The 21,384-nt window shown below is 49.8% G+C and overlaps 1 protein-coding gene across 4 annotated transcripts in view; it reads right to left on the bottom strand.

Annotated features, from left to right (window-relative positions):
* The window catches only part of MCC (MCC regulator of WNT signaling pathway), a 386,214-nt gene that overhangs the window by 5,837 nt on the left and 358,993 nt on the right, over positions 1-21,384 (bottom strand). For all 4 annotated transcript variants that reach the window (XM_031673172.2, XM_072958216.1, XM_006203973.4 and 1 more), the window contains 3 exons: positions 21,110-21,344; positions 17,350-17,556; positions 13,549-13,649 (listed from right to left, as the gene is read on the bottom strand). In XM_031673172.2, the coding sequence (XP_031529032.2) occupies positions 13,549-13,649; positions 17,350-17,556; positions 21,110-21,344 (543 nt within the window). The remainder of the gene's footprint in view (positions 1-13,548; positions 13,650-17,349; positions 17,557-21,109; positions 21,345-21,384) is intronic.

Genomic DNA, 21,384 nt, shown 5'->3' on the forward strand with positions numbered 1-21,384 from the left:
CATTTCCTACCACAAGTGAGAACAGCGCCTTGGGAGGGTGGCGCGCTCCCTCCCACCCAGCCCATCCTCAGCCTTCCAGCTCTGTCAGCCAAAGGAGAGTTAGAGGAGCATGAAAGGTGTTTTTCCCCTTCCCTCTGGCTAAAAATAATAGAGAAGGGTTATTTGTTCTACATTTTGTTACTGTTTTCTTTTACCTTTTATTCTAAAGTGGATGACTAGGGCAAAGGCAAAGAAGCAAATTAGGAAGAGAATTTTAAATCTAATCATTAACTCAAATACACAACATAAAACTGCCCAGAACAATACCACTTCCCCTGCTTACAACCACAGCCCTGCCCCAACCCGAAGCAGCAGAATGGAAACCCTAGCCCCCACAAAACAAAGGGCTTCCTTCCCCAGGCCCCCGGCCCCTGGGACTGGAGGGAACTTCCTGGACCTGGCAGGCCCCGAGGGAGGACAATGCAGCAACGAAGGGAGGCCCTCACAGACCCTGGCTAGGGTGACGGGAGATGGGGACAGGTCTGAGGGTGGGAAGCCACTGCAGGGAGCTGAGAACTGGCCCTAGAAGCCCCCTAGGCCTCAGGAAGGGAGATGGGGGTGAACTGCTCTCCAAATTCTGGGGTAGAACCGTGATGCTGATTTATTTAAAGATAAAGAGACAAGGCTAAACCTCAAACTTAAACCTAAAATGAGTGAGGCAGGCACCTACAGTGAAAGTCATGCCTCCAGCATCCCTCGTCTGAACCGAAACAAACACTAAACCTCCGCAAAGTAACAACTCTCAAGTCTCTGTCTCCCGCAGCACGCAGCCTCCGGGGTCAGGTACGTGTTCACAGTACTGGTCTCGGGGGTGTCCCTGGATTCTGATTCAGTAGGTCTGAGTTAAGACCCAGGAACTATAGGATGAAGAAGTGTTCCAGGTAATGAAAACAGTATGGTATTGGAAAAAAAAAAAACCCAAACCAAAAAACAGGTACATAATCAATGGAAACGAATAAAGAGCCCAGAAATAAACCCAAGCATATGTGGTCAGTTTATGACAAAGGAGCCAAGAATATACACTGGGGGAAGGACAGTCTCTGATACATGGGCTTAGGTGAACTGGACAGCCACATGCACGAGAAGGAAAGTGGGTCACTGTCTTACCCCATACACAAAATTTAACTCATAAAATGGATTAAAGTCTTGGTAAGACCTGAAACCATCAAACTCCCATAAGAAAACAGGCAGTAAGCAACTGGACATTGATCTCGGTCATGATTTTTCTCTTGAATCTGACAACAAATGCAAAGGCAACAAATGCAAAAACAGAAATGGGACTATAGCAAACTGAAATTCTTCTGCACATCCAAGGACAACATCAACAAAATGAAAGGGCAACCTGCTAACTAGGAGGAAATGCCTGCAAATTATGTGTCTAATAAGGGGTTAAAGTCCAAAATATACAAAGAATCTATACACCTCAATAGCAAAAAAAAAAAAAAAAATTAAAAATGCAAACATCTAAATAGACACTTCCCCAAAGAAGACTTACAGATGGACAACAAGCACATGAAAATACGCTTAACATCACTAATCATAAAGGAAATGCAAATCAAAACCACAGCGAGAGAGAATCACACCTGTCAGAATGGTTATTGTCAAAAACACAAGAAATAACAAGTACTGGTGAGGATGTGAAGAAAAGGGAACCCTCGTGCACTGTTAGTGGGAATGTAAACCGGTAACAGTTACTATGGAAAACAAAAGGGGGGGTCCTCAAAAAATAAAACTACTATACAATTCAGCAATTCCACCTCTAGGTAGTTATCTGAAGAAAATGGAATCTCCATCTCAAAAAGACACCTTCACCCCCACGTTCACTGCAGCATTATTCAGTAGCCAAGATACGGAAACAACCCAAGTGTCCATCAGTGGAAAAATGGATAAAGATACGGTAATATATACAATGGAATATTATTCAGCTATAAAAGTAATGAAGTGCCATTTGCAACAACCCAGATGGACTGTGAGGGCATTATGCTAAGTGAACTAAGTCAGAGCAAGACAAATACACATGGAATCTAAAAAACCAAAAAAGCAAAAAGCAAGCTCATAGATACAGAGACCAGACTGGTGTTTACCAGAGGTAGGGGTGGGGTGGGTGAGTTGGGGTCAAAGGTACAAACTTCCAGTTATAAAATCAATCCTGGGGATGTAATGTACAGCATGCTGACTCTAGTTAATATTACTATATTGCATATTTGAAAGTTGCTAAGAAAGGAGATCTTAAAAGTTCTCAAAAAATTTTTTTGTGAAGTACTGATGGTGACACGTTTAACTTGACTTACTGTGGCAGTGATTTCTCTAATATATACAACTATTGAATCATGTTGTATACCTAAAACTAATGCAATGTTGTATGTCCATTACATTTCAAGTAAAAAGACTGCCCCAGGTGATTCTTACTATTGTGCAAATGTGGGAAACTGGTAAAGCAGCAGCGCTCTGCCTGGGTGTGTGAATGTGCTTCATGTGGCCTTCAGCTCTGAATTTTTATGTTACACGCACAGACATACTCTTCTCAAGTCTCCAGCTTTCCTCACATTCCCAAAAGATAACTTAGAAACTCTAAGAACTATAAACCTGCTAATCCAAGCTATTTTGGAACCTCTACCATCCATGCATGTCCTGTTCTGTCTAGTTTCTAATTCAAATTTGCTGGGGCATCAGTTAAAAAAGAATGTATATGTTCTGTCTAGGTAATGAGGCTAAAAGGAACACTTTCATAGGCTCCACACAGATGAGAAAGTACAGATTCAACACTACATGTTCCATCTGTCCCCTATACAGCAGTGCATCCACAGAGCTTTCTGGGATGCCCAGAACGGTGGCCTCCCTCCCGTCTTTTTCCTCTCAGCAGCACAGGCCCTCACGAGCGCGCACCTGGAGCACAAGTCGGCAGACAATGCTGCTCTTGATACCGTTGCCATGAAAACCCAAACCCCACGCCCCAGCACACACCTGGCTTTCAGTTACAGATCTTCCCACTCCACCAAACAGGGTTATTTCTGGCCGCCAAAGGTCCTCTGACTCTTACTCTAGCCACAGAGGGAGGCGCTTTTATCTTTAACTGAAACCTAACTGTAGGCACTGGCACAGACAGAGGGAACATGCGAGGAGACTCAGCAGTTGGCAGGTGAGGGAAGAACCTGGCGGGCAGCCCGTGATGCAGGCTGGGGACTGGCCCCGCAGGCTCCGCGGCGGTGCTGGCAGACCCGGGGAGTCTGCAGGAAGGGCTCCCGGAGCCGTTGGGGAGGAGGGAGCACTGTCCCTACCACGCAAAGACCAGCCGCAGTACTTTAATCACCAAGTCCAAACAAGGAGCAGGGAGACCGGGTGAGAGCCCCGGCCTGATGAGGCGCAAGGCCGAGCATCCATCCAGGACAGCTTCCAGAGGAGCTGCAATCAGACAGAACCGGAGGGAGCTGCGGCCCTGCAGTCACAGGGCCTAGAATTTCATAGTAACTGCTCCTTATATGGAATTAGTCACTGCAAAAATTGTCTGCATATGTGGTTCTTCCTCACCTTCCATTTACTTGTTAACCCCCACCAGGCTTCTGTGTCCACTGCAGCTGTGCACAAGGTCGCCACATCCAGAGGTCTCTCTGTGTCCTGATCTCACCTGTCAGCACCTTCTCCTCTTCCCCAAGCACCTGGACTTCATCCTGCTTCACCGGCTGTTTCCTCAGCCTTTTGCCCTGACTCCTCGCCCCCTCCTCAACCTCCAAATGCTGGGACTATTCAGGACTTGGACCTGGATGCTGTTTTAAATTCCATCCTTTACTTGATTCTCTCCCATGTATTTTCCTAAAAGCTTCCTACATGCTCAAAACTTCTAAATCTTTATCTTCAGGCCTTTCCTGGGACCTCTGGCCTTGTCCAATGGACAGACATCTTCAATTCAGCACGTCCAAAGCAGAACTTCTGAGATGGTCACCCCATCCTCGCGTCCTCCCTTGTCAGCAGCCAGCAACACCGTTTGCCCAGTTGCCAACACCCTGAGTCAGCCTCGACCCCTCCCTTTCCCTGTCCTTCACGTCCACTCAATAGCAAAGCCCATCTACTTAATGGGTGCCGTTCCTGCCACCATCCAGGTCCAAGCTGCCGTCATTTGTTGCCTGGACAACCCCAAGAGCCTCCTAATTGGTTTTTCTGCTTCACCTTTGCACCCTGTAGTCCAGTTTTCACAGAGCAGCCAGAGGAATTTTCATTGTGACAAATTAGATCAGATTATCGCCCTGCATTTGGAATAGTATCTGTGCCCTTACTTTGACACAGGCCCTGCTTGACCCAGTCTTTGGTTTTGCCCCCCACCAACCCCCTTGCACGCTGGAATCCTATCCATTCTTAGCACCACCGAGCTTTTTCCCATGACAACCCCGTGCAGTCATTTCCTTCTGCTTGGGATGAACTCCCTCCACTTGGCTACTTTCCTTCCTTCTCATCTCAGCTTAAATGTCACCACCTCAGAGAAGCCTACCCTGACTACCCATCTAAACATATGTCCCAGAGTTAGGACATCCCAGCACCTTATTTCCTTATTCATTGCAATCCATATTTAACTTTTTTGGGGGGGAAAAACCCCAGAACATTGCAGTGACTCTATCGCATGACCCTATGTACTTCCTTCATGGTAGTCATTACAATCTGTAACTACTCATCTTTTAGAACATCCAGCTACCAGTAATAGCTGTCTCTTAAATCCTTTACAAGGAGGAAGTTATTTAATTCTCACCACAAGCCCTGGAGGTCGGTACTACTATTATCCTAGTTTTCTAGATGAGGAACACGAGGCGCAGTTAGGAGACTTGCCAGTACGCCTGCGGAGCTGGGGTTCACGCGGGACTCTGTCTCACTCAAGTAAGCTGATTGACAGAGGAGCGGGACACAGCCCTGTGGTGAAGAGCACAGGCCTGTGGAGCTAAGGAGATGTCCCAGGTAATGATGTGCTGCAGGTGGTGTTTGTGCTGGGGTGTGCGTTTGCCACGAGTAGCAGCAAGATGTCGGCCCAGACCTCCCTGCCAACATGTTTTTTGCACATCTGTACGCTGCTGCTTTGCCCCTGCTGAGACAGGAAGGAAGGAGACCGGACACAACTTAAAAGAACAAGGAGGGGGGCACAGCCATTGAGAAAAACAGGATACAGCAAGAAGTGGCTGGAACCACGTAAAATCAAGATGGCATTGAGCATGGTCCGGTTACTGACCTCCAACTCACTATTCCTTCATTCAAATACTAAAGATCACTCCCCTTTGCCATGACAGTGCCGAGGATGACCCTAAAAGGCTGAAAAGTGGACAGTGGCCCATCTTCTAGAAATCCACATCCCTTCCCCAGAATAGCAAGAATATTCCTTCCACTCATTACAGTATGAATTTACCCAGCCCATAAAAACTAACAACCCTGTACCCCAGCGGCTGCTCTCGCCTTCAGAAACCATTCACATTCTGTCTGTAGAGTGTCTATCTCTCTGAATAAACCTTCTTTCACTTTACTTTGGCTCACTCCTGAATTCCTTCCTGCACAAAGCCAAGGACCCAGTGGTCCATCTCAGGGACTCAGCATGTCCCAGGACGTGATATCTGCTCCTGCATCAATGCTGCAGGATGCTCTGATGTTCTCCATCACTCCACCTGGGTGGGGTCCTAGGGCAGGCCTTCTCTCTGAGCTTTTGGAACATGGGGGAAATGATAGAAATGAAAAGAATTCTCAGTTACCCAAGCAACGCCCAGCTCAGCCCCTCGGACGAGCACCAGTCTTTCCCTGTGCCCTGTGAGGATGGCTCCGGAGCTCAGCCATTTATTTACGTGATAATGAACGCATAGGTGCACTTTATATTCCATTAACGTCCTGCAGACCCTTGTGCATTTGTGGAATTCTAAGCACAACTTCCACTGCCTGATTGCTGTTATAAATCAGCCACATAGGAAGAATCAGCAAGAGCCAGTTTAATAAAACAGCACCTTTAAAAAGAATGGTCCTACTAATAAAATGGTGAAGATTCTGCTGCTTGTTTGCTCAGCAAGGGCTCCCTCTTACAAAAGACCCCAGCCAGCTCCCTCTTCATTTCACTCCATTCTTTTTACGGCTCAGACAGTATTTATCCATAGCTGCTGAAATAGGGGTTATTCAGTGCCATGTTTCTCCTCTCACGGCCGATTGTCTCCTTTAAGTCCAGAAGATTTCTAGAGCTGGGCAGGTGATTTTGGGACTCGGACATGGATCTGAACTTGGGGAGGCTAGCTGTGGTTTGCTCTAAGGCCCCGACAACCACATGCTCTGCGGGCACTGATGGGTGACGTGTGGTTGGCATCTTCAGGGGCGCAGAGAAGAGGTGACCGAGGGAGCTTCAGGAGGATGAGTGTCCTACTGGAGGGGATGAGGAGGAGGGGTCCACAGGCTGAGAGAGATGGGGTGGGAAGTGGGGAGAAAGCAAAGGACGTGCTTGCAGAAAGACGGACTGGTCAGATGAATCTGGACCACAGGTATGTGTAAGGAAACATCTTAAATGCAGACCAGGAAGTCCAGTTAGGGACCTACAGGTGATCCTGAAGGCTGAGCCACTGAAGGTGTCTCTGCAGAGCCACATGACCGGAAGTGTATTTTAAGATCCTTTTGGTGGCAGAACACAAGATGAGACTAACGGGAGAATGACCCACTGGGATGCTACTATGGGTTCTGAGGAGTTAAGGGCTACACTGGGAGAAGGCAATGCCAATGGCGTGGAATGGATGGGATTTTAAGGGAAAAGACCAGTACAATCTGCTGACAAGAGGTAGAGATAGAAGACTTCAAAGTTATAATCCTGGATCACTAGAAGAATTTAATTTTTAATATAAACAGGAATTTTAAAAAGGAGGCCAATTTCAAAGGGCAGGGAGAAGCAGATTCTAATTTCTGTTTTGGACATGCAGTGTCTTAAGGCTCTAGCCTGATACTTGGGGGAGATGTCCAGTGGGCAGAGAGAACTGAGCTGAGATAATTTAGGGACCACTTAGAAGGAACAAAGTCATCAGAGCTGAAGCCGGACAGCTGGGTGAGTAAGCCATGATCCCCGCCTCCAAGGGGTGCTCCCAAGAGGAGCGGAGGGTGAAAGAGTGGAAGGAGAGGCAGGCAGAGAAGAAGAGAGCAATGATGTGTTCCATGATAGAATGGAATTCAGGGCACACAGGAGCCAAAAAATGAGTAACTTTATAGACAGGGACGAGGCACACGGCTGTGAGTGCCGGGGATGTGCAGGGCAGAGGCAGCAGCAGGGATGAGGTCCCGGAGGCACAGCGGATGGGTGGTCAGGTGTGGCTCAGGGTGGGAGGGGGCGTGTGATGGAGGGCGAGGATGGAGAAGCAGACAGGCGTCAGAGACACACTTGCTAAGGAGTTCAGGTACAGACAGCTGGGAGCCCCTGCAAGGTCTGAAATAATGAGGTGTGGCAGGCGGAATTCTGAAACGGCCTGAGATTTTGGCCCCTTGGTTTACACACACCTCCCAGCTACTGAGTCAAACTCTCAACTCGGTGCTGCTGTTGGGGACCTTTGCAGATGTAATTAAGGCCCCAGACAGCTGACCTTAGGATAAGGTTGTTCTGGGTGGACCTGACCTGATTAGATGAGCCCTTAAACAGGACTGGGCTCTTCCTGGAAAGAGATTTGAAGCAGGAAAGGGATTTGATGAGGCAGGTGCGTGCTGCTTTGAGGACGGTGTAGCCTGTGCAGAAGGAGTCCTAGAGGCCTCTAGGAGTGGGAGTTACCCCTGGCCAACAACCAGCAAGAAAATGGGATGTCAGCCCTACAACTACGAGGAACTGACTTCTGCCAACAGGCAGAATGAACTTGGAAGCAGGTTCTTCCCAAGAGCCTCTGGATGAGAACACGGACCTGGAGTCAAGACTGCAGCCTCGTAAGATCCCGAGCAGAGAAGCCAGTCGTGCTGTGCCCAGATTTCCGACTCGTGGAAACTGTGAGCTAATGAACGGGCTTTGTTTTAAGCTACAAAGCTCAGACTAACTTGTTACACAGCAACGGAACACCGTGTGAGAGTGACCATCAGATGCGCATCTCAGAAAGCGGCTCCGTGAGCCTGAAAGACTCGCTGCTTTGCTGGGCCTCACTCAGGAGCGCAGAGCTGTGCTCGGGGGCTCCTCCTCAGACAGAGCTCCTTCAGGGCTCTGCTTCCTGTGGAGCCACCTCCAACCAGCTGTCTCCGCTTCTTGTCTCTCCCCTTCTCAACCCACTCCTCCTTGCAACATTTTCTTTTCTTGGCTTCTGTGTCACCTCCGCAGGTGGATGTGTCTGTCAGTTGTCTGGAGTCCCTTCCATTACCACTAGTCCACCCAGTGGCAGAGGCCCACGCACCAGGGGTGACCGGAGGGCTCCTACCCCGTCGCTCTGAACTCTGAGATGCCGCCTTGGGCGCCTTCCTGTGTGGGCCAGCTCCACTCCCAAGAGGGGCACAGCTAGGTCCCCCAGATGTGGTCTTCTGTGACCATGTGGGCTAATTAGACGGAGCTCCCTGCCCCCGATGTCTCCTCACAGGGACCTGACACACAGCCCTCTACCACCAGCAGCGGCTCACTCGGTGCTCGTCAGAGTGATAAAGGGAAGTTTCGGTGCCCCTCTCCTGCTTGATGAGTAGGTCGCATCCTGTCCCTGGGCAGAGTGGCTGCTGCAATCTGTAGATTGCCTTCGCTTAGTGTCTTACAGAACCATCTGGCACATGCAGGCACAGGTGGCAGAGCCAGTTCCCCGAAGGGCTCAGTGGAGCCCCTGGCAGGCCTGTGAGTAAATGAGCACAGACTCTGGTGGGGAGAGGGCGGCCGACCTCTGTGGCACCGATGTGGTCCAGGTCCTGTCCTGCTCGGGGCCGGCGACAGGCAGACCTGGAATCGCCTGAGGTGGTGCTACATGCTGCTTCTCCTCAAGTCACATTACTTTCCTGAGTACTCCCTGTCCCCCAGCACTGAGAGGCACAGCATCCCAACCCTTTAAACACAGTGACCTAGGGGCTGTGCGTCTGAGGACGTCTGTCCCCACCGCCAGCACATCACGCGCCTTCTGCATTCGGCAAATGGCTATGTGGTTGTGTACCTGGAGCCCAGGGATGCCCACTCGCCCCGACCATGCACACTACAGGGGTCCAGGAGTAGGTGAGCCCGTATGAGAGGGCTCAGCTCACACTCATCAGTAAGCAAACCTTGATTAGAAATCCATGCTAACCAACAGGGGCCCAGCAGAGCAGACGAGGGTGTGCGATTTCCCCACTGCCTCGCTGTGTGACCTTGGGAAATCACCCAGCCTTGCTGTGCCAGTTTCCCTCTGCCTCCCCTGCCCCCCGCATCACATGGAGAACACCACCTGCTCGTCACCGCCTCCTAAGAATGTCAGAGAGGAAGCAGTCTGCTCCTCTCGGCTGCGCTCGGGTCCCCAAGGCAGCTACGCAAACACCGTGTAAGTACAGAGCAGATTCATTTCTGAAAATCCCTCTCCGTAACTGAATTTTTACAGTTCACTTCCTTGGTGGAAAGGTTATTCAGTTAAATTTTACTAGGATCAAGAGCAAGAGAGGATTGTGGGGTCGAGAAGGGTTTTGTTATGTTCAGCCTGTGCAGACAACAGCAAAAATGAGGCACCCTGGTAAGAAAACTCTTCACATGCAACGCTGGAAACTGGTCACGTCCAGATGCGGTTTTATGGCAGTGCCGGAGCCAACAAACGACAATAAACGTTCATGGAAGGGGAGGGAACGAAATCAGACCAGATGGGAGTTCAGTGGTAACTGTGTGATTGCAGAGAGTCCTGGTTTTGTTCCAAACAGAAGGTGGGGAGCAGACACACAGCGAGAGCAGGACTGGTGGGCAGGGGGGCTGAGGCTGCAGGCCGGCGAGGGGCCAGGGGGGCCAGGCTGGGCCGGGCAGTAACCAGAACCAGTGACTGGAAGTCACGAGGCACCTTCCAGAGGGGCTCTCCTCCAGAGAAGACCACCGCGCAGCCTCCACCCGCCCCCTCCACACCTGCTCTTTTCATCCAGCTCCCTAGGCCCACAACTGTGCTATTTGGAACCAACCTTTTCCAAGGAAGGAATCGTTCTGAAAATTCTGAGAAGGTTCTCTCAACTGACTCAACCACTAGCTCAGTGGTGATTTAATACCTTCAAAGAAGGTGTTAGTTTTCACTTGAATTTTAAAAATAAAAACACCCCCAAACATTAGCCCTCGGGTGTCTGTATTATATACCCTCATGAAATGATGACTCCAGTTTCTAGGCTGTATTTAGTGTAATGATGTCATTTTCCTTTTTCCCGCAGCCCTGTGGGCTCTTTCTTGGCTCCATATATCCAGGGCTTGATTAGAAATCCATGCTAACCAACTTAAGCCTGGTTATTGGAAATCCATTGTGACTGACAGAGCAAATGAAATCTCTTCATGTTTAGTCAGCAGAACCTGCATCCTGCTTGTGCCAGCAAAGGCCTCTGAGATTGGGGGAACATGGAAAATGCAGGCGCTTAACTTACACATACAATATCCCAATGGCTCCCAGCTGGAAGCAGGGGTAGGGGGAGCCCTGCATCCTGAGTTTCTGGCACAGAGATGTCATTAGGATCAGTGGAGGACAATTTTCCCCTGCTGCTTCTCTCTTCCCGCATCTAGCAAAGCGATTACCATTTAGCCACATGGCCAGAGGTGCTGGCAGTGTAAAAGCAGAGCTATTACAACTTGGAAGGAAAGGCAAAAAGTGGCAGTGAGTAAACCAGGAGGGTAGTGAGGTTCCCCACAAGGCAGCCTTCCATCCATCCTCAGCCTGGAGGCAACACTATAAAATGAACATCCAGCCCCGGCTGGACCAAGGCAGCAGCCTGAGCATATACTGCTGCCTTCCGCTCCTACCCCAAATCCCCAGAAATTATGGGAAACGTGTTTTTTAAAAATCCTCATGCATGACGGAAACCAAGGAGTGCTCTTTGTCTACGAGAAACCATGAGCAATCATATAAAAGCAAAGGCAGATTTTTACTCTTCCAGCAAAAGGAAACCACAACTCAAAATGCACACAGAAGAAAGTGGCTACAGAAGCAGAAGGGGCTTCAGAAGTGCTCCAACCAGAGGTGCTGGTCATCAGAACAAGACGGGACCAGATGTCTGGGTCAGATACACGGCCTGGAGAGCTGACGTCAGCCAGGAGGAACGGAAAGCCCAGAGGCGAGCTTGTGAGCCAAAGCCAAGAAAGAGTCACAAATCAAATCTCAACTCTAAAAACTACCATGGGTGGGAGTGGGGGAAGGGGGTGAGTATAGCTCAGTGGTGCATGCTTAGCATGCAAGAGGTTCGATCCCCATTAAAAAAGCACACACACACACACACAAACCACACAAAAAAGCCCTCACATGTAAGGGAACAGTTAACACAACAGATAAAACAATATTTTAAGTCCCGGGTTTGATCCCCAGTTCCTCCATTAAAAAAATAAACATATAAATTTAATTATCCCCTCCAAACAAACAACAAACAAAATAAGATTTTAGAATAAGTATAATAAATATCCTCAGAGTTGCAAGAAGATGTCATTACAAAAGACCTGACAGGTTTCATCACCAAAATAATTCAACACATCAGCCTAACACCATGATGGTTACAGCTGAAGAACAAAGCAGTGAGCTGGGAAACGGAGCTCAAGACCCTCCCCAGAAGAGTACCATCTGACAGGGCTGCCACAGCCATGGGCTGCTGAGCGCTGGCAGCGTTGGCTGATTTGAATCTCAGATGTGCTGTAAGTGTAAACTTACAAGTTTACAGTAGATTTTGACTTAAAAATTTTGGTTAAAAAAATTAGAAGATAAGCTATCTCATTAATATCTTTAAAAATATTGATTTACATACTGAAATGATGTTTTGAATAGATGCAGTAAAATAAAATACACTATTAAAGTGGACTGTACCTGTTTCTTTTTACTTTTTTAATGACGCTGATAAGATTTAAAATTACTGTGTGGCCACTGAGAATGTCCATCATTAAAAAGTCCACAAATGATAAATGCTGGAAAGGGTGTGGAGAAAAGGGAACCCTCCTACACTGTTGGTGGGAATGTAGTTTGGTGTAGCTGTTATGGAAAACAGTATGGAGATTGATCCAGCAGATGATCCAGCAGTCCCACTCCTGGGCATATATACAGAAAGAACTCTAATTCGAAAAGATACATGCACCCCAATGTTTACTGCAGCACTATTTACTAATAGTCAAGACATGGAAACAACCTAAATGTCCCCTCAAAAGATGACTGGATAAAGAAGTTGTGGTGTACATGTACAATGGAATACTACTCAGCCATAAAAAGAAAAAATAATGCCATTTGCTGCAACATGGATGGACCTGGAGATATGTCATTCTAAGTGAAGTAAGCCAGAAAGAGAAAGAAAAATACCATATGGTATCACTTATATGTGGAATCTAAAAAAGTAAGGCACAAATAAACTTATCTACAAAACAGAAACAGACTCACATAGAGAACAAACTTATGGTTCTGGGGGTGGTAAGGAAGGGGGTAGGAAGGGATAAATGGGGAGTATGAGATTTGCAGATACTACCTACCATATATAAAACAGATAAACAACAAGGTCCTACTGTATAGCACAGGGATCTATATTCAATATCTTGTAGTAACCCATAATGAAGAGTATGAAAATGAATGTATATATGTACATGTATGACTGAAATATTATGCTGTACACTAGAAATTAACACATTGTAAACTGACTATACTTCAATAATAAATAAATAGGTAAAAAATAAAAATAAAGAAAAATAAAATTACAGTGTGGCTTGCATTTCATTTCTACTCGAGGGCCCTGCTCTAGAACAGAATACAGAAAGGTAGTGAGAGGATGAAAAGTCAGGGTGTGGAAGACAGAGCTACAGGGAGAGAACAGAGGGGAAGAGGCCCTGCCGCACTAAAGGAAAACTGTCCACAAGTGAACGCACAAGGAGGCCTCCTGACTGGAAAGAACCAGCGATGCAGAGGGTGGCGTTCTCACTGAAGCTGGAAACAAAGTAAAGACCTCCGTTTTTTTCCTTCACTCAACTGAATTGTCTTTATATTTCAGGTATATGATCGATGTATAAAGCAGCCAAAGAAATTGTTAAACATTCCATAAAGATCCAACCAGAATTTACCTGCAACACTCCATCCCAGTGATATTGCAAGATGTCTGTTCTGGTTGTCACCACTGAACACAGCCCTGAGGTTCCAGGCAACGCCACACCACCACACAGAAGCCAAGAAAGAGGCGTTTTCTATCTGCAGGTGAAATGACTGCCTACATACTCTCTCAGTCACTCCCTTCTCTGGCCTCCAAGGCCGGGGCGAAAGGAAGACACATAGGCACCCTCTCCGTCCCAGGCAGCCGGTAACGCTCCATGAAGAGCCAACGACACCTACAGCTGAGAGAACTCAGGGCCAAGCCCTCCCCCCTAGGATAAACACATCATCGGTCAGGGCTGCGGGCGCGCAGGGTGCTTACCGTCGGATGGCGTTAGCGAACTCGGCAGCCAGCTCGCTGTCGCTGCACGTCGTCCGTAGTTCAGCCAGAGACAGCGCCGGGGAGGTAGCGTCAGGACACTCCTGGGGACACAGACCCACGGGTTAGGCGTGGAGCCAAAGCCGAGCACCTGCTGGCCGAGCACCTGCTGGCCGAGCACAGGGGTGACCAGGCAGCGGGGGCAGCTCCCCGGGTACCGGCCTCCGTAGGCTGCGCGGTGCGCTCTGAGTACTCACGGGGAGCCGGGCACTGGTCTGAGCGCCCCCCACGTGTTCTCTCACCTAATCATCAGGATGATCTTCCAAGGCGGATACTCTCACTGGCCCCACTTTGCCAAGGAGAGCACTAGGGCACAGAGATGCTGCACTGCCCCACGTCACCAGCTAGGACGCGGCGGAACCAGGATTCCAACCCAGGCCAGTACTCTTAGCCACTGGGTAAGCCTCTCGTAATTCGTAAAAGCCTCTCGTAGCTCGCAAGTGGGGAACATGTGCGTATCCTTTTGTGGTCCCTCCCTCCTGCCCTCCATCCCACATCCCCTCGGGAGAAAACCCGTCTTCTCCAGATTTGGGGGCTTTACTGAATTCCATGTAACCATCTAGAAGACCAGGAAAGAGGGTTTTACCACGTCTTAGCATGAGACAGGAACTTTGACATCACCTCAACCAAATCCTCTCATTTACAGATGAGGAAACACAGGAACTGGAACACCTATTCTCAATGGAGTTAAGACTGCATAAGGCAGTGACCACACCCACCTGAGCGGCCACCCTTCCCGCCTACAGGCAGAGGGCAGCTGCTAGGCTGGTGATGAAACAGCCGGGGGACAGCGTTTATGTAACAACTCGCTCAGCAGACGTTTACTAAGGATCTACCACAGCCCAGGCTTGGGCATGAAAAGCTTGTGATCTGGTACCTGGGGCAGTTTGTAAATAGAACCTTCTATCACAGTGGAACGGGCGCTACAAGGAAGCATGAACCCAGAGCTAGAAACCAGACAACAGAGAGGCACTGGGTCTCCTCCGCCCACTGGTACAGAAATGCCACCACACCCAGGGCTCCTCTGGGGCTGACAGCAACACCTGAACACCTTCCCCGGGCCGGGTCTCTGCCGGACCTGCTTCCCTTCCCTCCTCTCCATCCAGTGGCCTGAAGACGTGGGCCCCCTCTGCCAGCCCTGGGTCACCTTCAGAGTCCAACACCCTCTTTATGTACGTCATCTCCCCCATGGCGTTAACATTTCATAAGACTCCTTAAAGGCAGGGACAGCTCTGTCTCACCCGGTGCCTCTCATAGAACACATCTGGTAATCTCTGTTGCATACAGACAAGAACTGAAAACACCTGTGTGACGTGGACAAGATTTGGGACCCAGCTTGTTGGCTGGAGGGAATTTTTAAAACAAGTACGACAGCCACCTTGTGGAGCAAGAGTGGATGTTCCAGACCCCAGTCTGGCCTGCCACCTGTTTTGAGAAGCCCCACAGGGCTAAGAATTGTTTCTCTGTTTTTGAAATCATGAAAAAAAAATCAAAGAAGTATTTTGTGATGTGCAGAAACTCTGTGGAATCCAAATTCCAGTGGCCGTAAGTGTCGTCAGAACACAGCCACGCACCGTCGTGTCTGGGCTGTCCCTGCCTCTGCAGCGGAGTCCTCATGATCCAGAAAACCCTGAGACACTGACTGTCTGGGTTTTTATGGTGCACGGGCCTCTGCTCCAGGCTGTTTGCCTCATCTGCCAACGAATAAGACCAAAGGAGCAGCCCGGAGGGGAGATGTTACTGACACAGTACATGGATCTAATTTTTGAAAGACAAAATAATCAGCTTACTCTAATTTCATTACGTGAACAACACAAGGTACTCTTAGAAAGCTTCTTACTCTAATGTAAAAAAGTAAAAATAAAAATGAATCATCTGGCCATTTCCATCAAAGAGATTTCTGTACTTTGAAGCCATTCCACAAAACGCAGTGCTTCCCCCAGTCAAAATAAATACTCAGAACTGGGGGAAAATGCTCAGTTCACGGGCCTTCTGGCAAGAGCCTGGCAAGTCCACCTCCACCACACCCTAAGGACACACACACGAACACTAGTGCTCTGTCTCTCAGTCTCTGTCCCAAAGTGACTGCTAACAGACTCAGAAGGCTGTACGGAGGCTCTGAGCTGCTGGCACACGCCCGAGCCCCAGAGACTCCCACATGAAACAGCACTGCAGAGGCCGCTGGCCACCCCGACCCGACTTCCCAGGCACCGGGCATGTGGTTTCAGGGTGCACCTGCACCGTGACCTTTCCAAAATCCAGACTGTGTCGTCACCGCCTGCCAAAACCCCTCAGCGACTCCTCCCCATCCTCGGGAGGGCACAGCCGGCTCCCTCTCCGGGCAATGTATCAGTTCCTCCTCCCTCGGGTCTCTGCCCATGCCGGTCCATCAGCCTAGGGTGGACTTTCTTGTCTGCCCTGTCCTCTTCATTGGGCTAGCTCCCACTCTCCACTAGGTCTCAGTTCAGGAAACCTGTCCCTAATCTCCAAATCTGGATTTTGGGTCTGGCCTGCAGACTTCCCTCGCACTAGGCATCGATCCTTGCACTCAGGACACTGTGTCCCAGTGTTAGGATCACCTGTTTGCCCATCAGCATCTCCTGCTGGTATCTAACTCCTGGACCTGCCTCCAGCATCTGGCCTGGACCAAATCCCATCATCATATGAAAAGATGACTAGAAAGCAGCTTGGGTCTCGGGAGGGCGGCCCAGCCAGGTGCCACGGCCATGGACTTCCTTGGCACCCTACTAGGTGAGAGGCGGGCGAATGGTAGCTGTGGCCTCTGTAGAACATGCATCACAGTCCTTAGCTGTTTAGGGAGTGACCATTCACTGCAACACAGCATCGGCAAGTTGCTTTCTTTGCACGACGCTCAGGGTGGAGACACCCCTGCGCTCAGGCTGTGAGGAGCCACTCATTAGACCAGCAAGTCAGTGCATGGCCACAAGTCCTGGGCCTGACAAAATGGGGTCAGGAGGAGCTAGAGTTTATTAGAAACAGCAAATCTGAAGCACAGAATCCCAACACCCTGGGACAAGGAATATCTTCAGGGTCCAGAGTATTTTTTTCTCCAGTGCTGGAATCATTCTGAGATAGAGGATGATGGAAATGAGCTTGGATTCTAGAAAAAAAGGCTTGTGGGCTAATGAAGGTGTGAGTTTGCAGGACGCTCTCACCGAGAGCCCACTCCCTGTGAGTCCCTGTGGGTGGAGCAGGGCTTGCTTTCTTCCTCCGCTTCCGGCTTCCTCAGGGAATTCGAGGCAAAACAGAGGAGGGGGGCCCATTAGCCATACGGGTTAAATCCCGATTCTGCCTCTTACTGCTGAGAGACCCCCTCGTTTCTTTTAAACCTTATTTTCCTCATGTAAATGAGGATAACTCTTCTTTCCTCAGAGTTGTGAGACTTCAGGGAGATAATGAATGCAACTATCAGTTCAGGAGTGATAAACAAATGATGTCATCGTGTGATGCGAGAGGAGGGAAAACCAGAATCAGACTCCTGGGCCACTGCCCAGATCACTGCCCTGAAAACTGTGGTCCGTGAAAATGCTTTAACTGTTATATAAAGTGAGATAAAAAACAAATGTGGATTGGATTTCTCTGCAACCAAAATGGCACGCTCTTTCAGATTTCTGGAATGGATTGCAGTTCCTACGCGAATAAGGAAACCAAGTCAGAAGGGCAGTGAGGAGCCTGGCGGCCCCGGGCAGGAAGCAAGGCCCGAGCCGGAGCCCCCGCCCCTACCTTGCCGGACTTGTCCTTGCCGCCGCTGCTGGTGGAGCTGAGGGACCGCGTGCGCTGCTCCTTCTGCTCCTCCACCTCGGACTTCAGGTGCTCGATGTGCACCAGGTAGGCCTGCTCCTGGGCCTCCCGCGTGCTCAGCTTCAGCTCCAGGGCCTTCTTCTCTTTCTCCAGGAGGTAGAGCTGGGCCTTGAGCTCGGCCATCTCCTCCTGCGGAGCACAGAGCGCACGAGGCGCCTGCAGTGAGAGCAGGGCTGGGCCGGGAAAGGGGGTGCGCGGCGACAACTCACGGTCTGGCGGGAGCTGTCACTTTGCAGCTGGGGAGACGATGATGGGGAGGAGACCAGATGGCTGTCTCCACGCAACTGGAGGACTGACTTGTGCAACAAGCCATGTGCTCGTCACCATGGACCAGAACTGGGGTAACTGGGTAGAAGGTACAGGTGAGTGGCCATTGGCTCACTATCAGGAAAACCTTTCTAACAACCCACCTCCGCTTCCCCAGTGGTCGCACCTGCCTTGCTGGAAGCCAGTTTAGTTTTCTGACCCACGAAGGCTAAGCTTCATCAAAGGGGTGGTCAAAGAGGTCATTCATACAAGCCTGGGTCTGACTAGGTCCCTTCCAATCCCCGTTTGCTTTTCCATTTTCCACGACACCAATGCCCATATTTAATCACCCCCGGTGGCAGTCTGGGGTCCTGCAGCTGTGCCAGAAATGATACTGCCTCCCACTCTTGTCTCCTTTAGGGCCCCAGATGAATCATTAGCAACAGGGCCCTTGACAGGTGACTACTCATCAGGTCACTTCTTGAAGTGCCTCAAGAGAACTCAAATCAGAGTTGGCTGTGGAGAAAAAGTGACTCCACCATGGGACAGTGCTGTCCTGGGACCAGAAACCAGATGGCAGTGGTAACCACCAGCATTTATTTAGCACGTAACAGGATTTTAAATGTTTACACAAAGTAACTCATTTAACCCTCCTGACCAGAAACAGGCATTATGAGTCCCTCCATTCCAGGATGGGAAACTGAGGCACGCAGAAGTGAAACCCACCTGCTTAGCTCAGCCCACGGTTACTGGGTGAACTGTGAACCCAGGACATCTGGTTTGGAGCCTGTGTAACCACTAAGCCCCCTTTCAAGGCGAGCCTGTGCATGATGCTTGTCCCTCACCTCTGCCGGAGGGTGAGTCCACTCCCTCATGACCACCAGGTCAGTCTCCCCAGGTATCTCTATGATCTTCCTCAAAAGGAGCCTTTATAACACCAACTCACTGCCTTGACAGGGATTCACCCAGGTCACCGACTCTGGTCACCCCCGGAGTGACCCTTCTCTGAGGTAACAAGCCAGGCCCGGGGAGGAGATGTTCTGTTCCCAATGTGGGAAATACCTGAAGGGCACCCGCCGTGGCTAGTAATACTCAGGGAGGGGGCGTGGGCCACAGAGAAGGCGACGTGCTGAGCGACTGCTCAAAAGAAGACACCAAACCTTTCCTGATGACATAAAGCCAGGATGGAAGGTGTTTCGATACACTGGACTTTCTCATCCTTGGCCATTAGATGCAGGATTCTGAAGATTCTGGCAGCACTGCAGACTGAGCTAATGGGGACAGTCACACTCAGAACAAACATACAAATGCAAGCTTGAGAGAAGGAAAGATGAGATCGAGGGAGCCAGAAATGAAGCGGGAACTCTGCCCGCAAGGAAAGGCGGCAGATGGGTGGGGGGCCCCGGACCTGGGCTTTTGGCAGCCACGCAAGGGCAGGGCAGAGGGTCAGGGCCGAGGCCCCCTGTAGGAGTTGGACTCTCCAAGTACCACCGAGAGAGGGCACGAGAAGACTTCCTTTCTGGAGGAGTGGCAAGGAAACGCGTCATCACTCAGGCTTCGGGCGAGAGAATTAAAAAGAGCCTCATTTGAGGAATCAGACGACAAACTCGAGTCTTCTGTAGATGTGGAACAATTCCTAAGCCAACATGATAACAAGAACTAGTCCTAAATCTCTGAAAACCACAGGTCCACACAGATCTAACCTCACAACCACTCTACAGGGACATCTCCAACCCAGGACCCAAAGGGTCCCCTGCAAGACACAATCTCCACTGAGGATGGACCAGAACCCACATTCTCCCCCCACCCCCCCCACACATGGGAAAGTGGACATGAGTCATGCTGAGGCAGAATCAGCATTTACAAGAACCAGAATTAACAAGGGGAAAAAGAGACAATATTTAAAACAATTAAAGACAAAAAGGAAGAGCAGGCATAATGAGAGGATGGGATATTCAAAAAAGAAGAGTGGGTTTGAAAAGGAACCAAGTGGGTCATCTGGAGATCAAAAGGTGTTTCCTAAAGATCAAGTACAAGTTAAAAAAAACAAAAAACAAAAAACCCCCTAAAACTTGAGTTTCTCAGCAGTTGTATCCTAGAACAAAACGGCAAAATCCAACGCAATCTGCCACCAGTGGATTTGGTTTGGGTGAGCACACGTCCCTGAAGGCACTGCTAGGGACAGTCAGGGAAGGGAGGTGACGCTGCTGTTTGTCCTTCAAAAAACTGCCAGGGAGGGAACCACACCAGAGCCTGCAGGCTGCCCCTGGGGCATGATGTTATGAGTTATTTCTCTCACAGCCTTTTCTTTTTGCAGGAAAGGTAATTTGGGTCTATTTTTTAATTCATTATTTTAAAATTTATTTATTTATTTTTTAATGGAAGTCCTGGGGACTGAACCTAGAACCTCATGCATGCTAAGCACACACTCTACCATGGAGCTATACTCTCCCTCACTTCACAGCTTTTTGTAATTTCTACTTTTCAGAAAACTTCTATGATGTGTACATATTTTATTTGTAAGGAACAAAGGGACAATGAGAGCTTTTCGTCCACCTAAAGTATCTTTCCTGGACAAAATAACACTGAATTTATCACACAATAAATTAGTTGAATATGAAAAGGAAATCGGTAGTCTTTGGCCAAAGGAAACGTAACATTTGGAAGAAATAATGGAAGGGCAGCTTCAGAGCTCATGCTGCAAGGTGCAAAGGCCCACAGAGAAGGGAAAGAGGCACGGCGATTAGGAAGTCAACGCCCGGCTCAGGGGCAGTGAGGGAGAACCAGGTAACACTGCATAAGGATCCCCACGGGAGTGAAGTCAGGGTCTAAGCTGAGAGGGTGGGACCAAGATCTGACCTGAACTTGCTGCCCCTGCCCACACTCTTCCCAGGCGTCACCTAGACTCCGGCTCGAGTAGCCACTGAGGGCAGGGACCTGCTGACCAAGTCGCCCTGAGGTGTCGTGGATGCTCCAGGTGGCACAAAAGGCACCAGGGTATCTGGAAACCAGGGCTCTTGTCCGGATTCCGCGACTGGCCTTGTCCTGTCCTCCCTTGCTGCATGTTAACAGCATCCACCTGGGAAGCCCTCGCAAGCATTCCGGAGATCAGGGGTCCTTTCACACAGACAGAGAGGCTGCTCCACCCTGCGGAGGTCGGCTCTGAGGCGAGGTAGTCCACCCTGGCCTAGCCCACCCTGAGGCGTTCTCCACAGTTCAACCCCTCTCTCCAGGAACACGCCCAGCCCAACTGACCCCCAGACAGATTGAAACCATCCCTGTTGACACATGAGGCTCTGGCTGTCCTCTAGGGAGAGGTGCCTGACTGAACACCGAGGGCCTGACTCGCTTTCAGGGGCCTTTCTGTATTTCATCCTGGTGACAGGAGTGACTGGGATCAGGGTTTGCACACAGGCCCCTCCCCCTCCCCCGATACCTTCATGGCCATCAGCTCCTGCATCAGCACCGCGTTTTCCAGATCCAGCCGCTGGCTGTCTCCCCGGGGCTTGACGTCGTAGCTGAGAGGATCGATGTGGATGCTTTCCAGCTCCAGCATGGTCAGCTTAACCGCGGCCCTGTCATTCTTGAGCTGCTGGATGTAATCCTTCAGCCTCTGCTCATCTTCTTTAGTGAACTCTGTGTCACAGCTGCTGGCCGTGGAGCTGGTGGTGCTGGGAAGCAGAGAAAACCCACCATATCTCCAGTCATTGC

The sequence above is a fragment of the Vicugna pacos genome, chromosome 3 (assembly GCF_048564905.1).
Source record: "Vicugna pacos chromosome 3, VicPac4, whole genome shotgun sequence".
NCBI lineage: Eukaryota > Metazoa > Chordata > Mammalia > Artiodactyla > Camelidae > Vicugna > Vicugna pacos.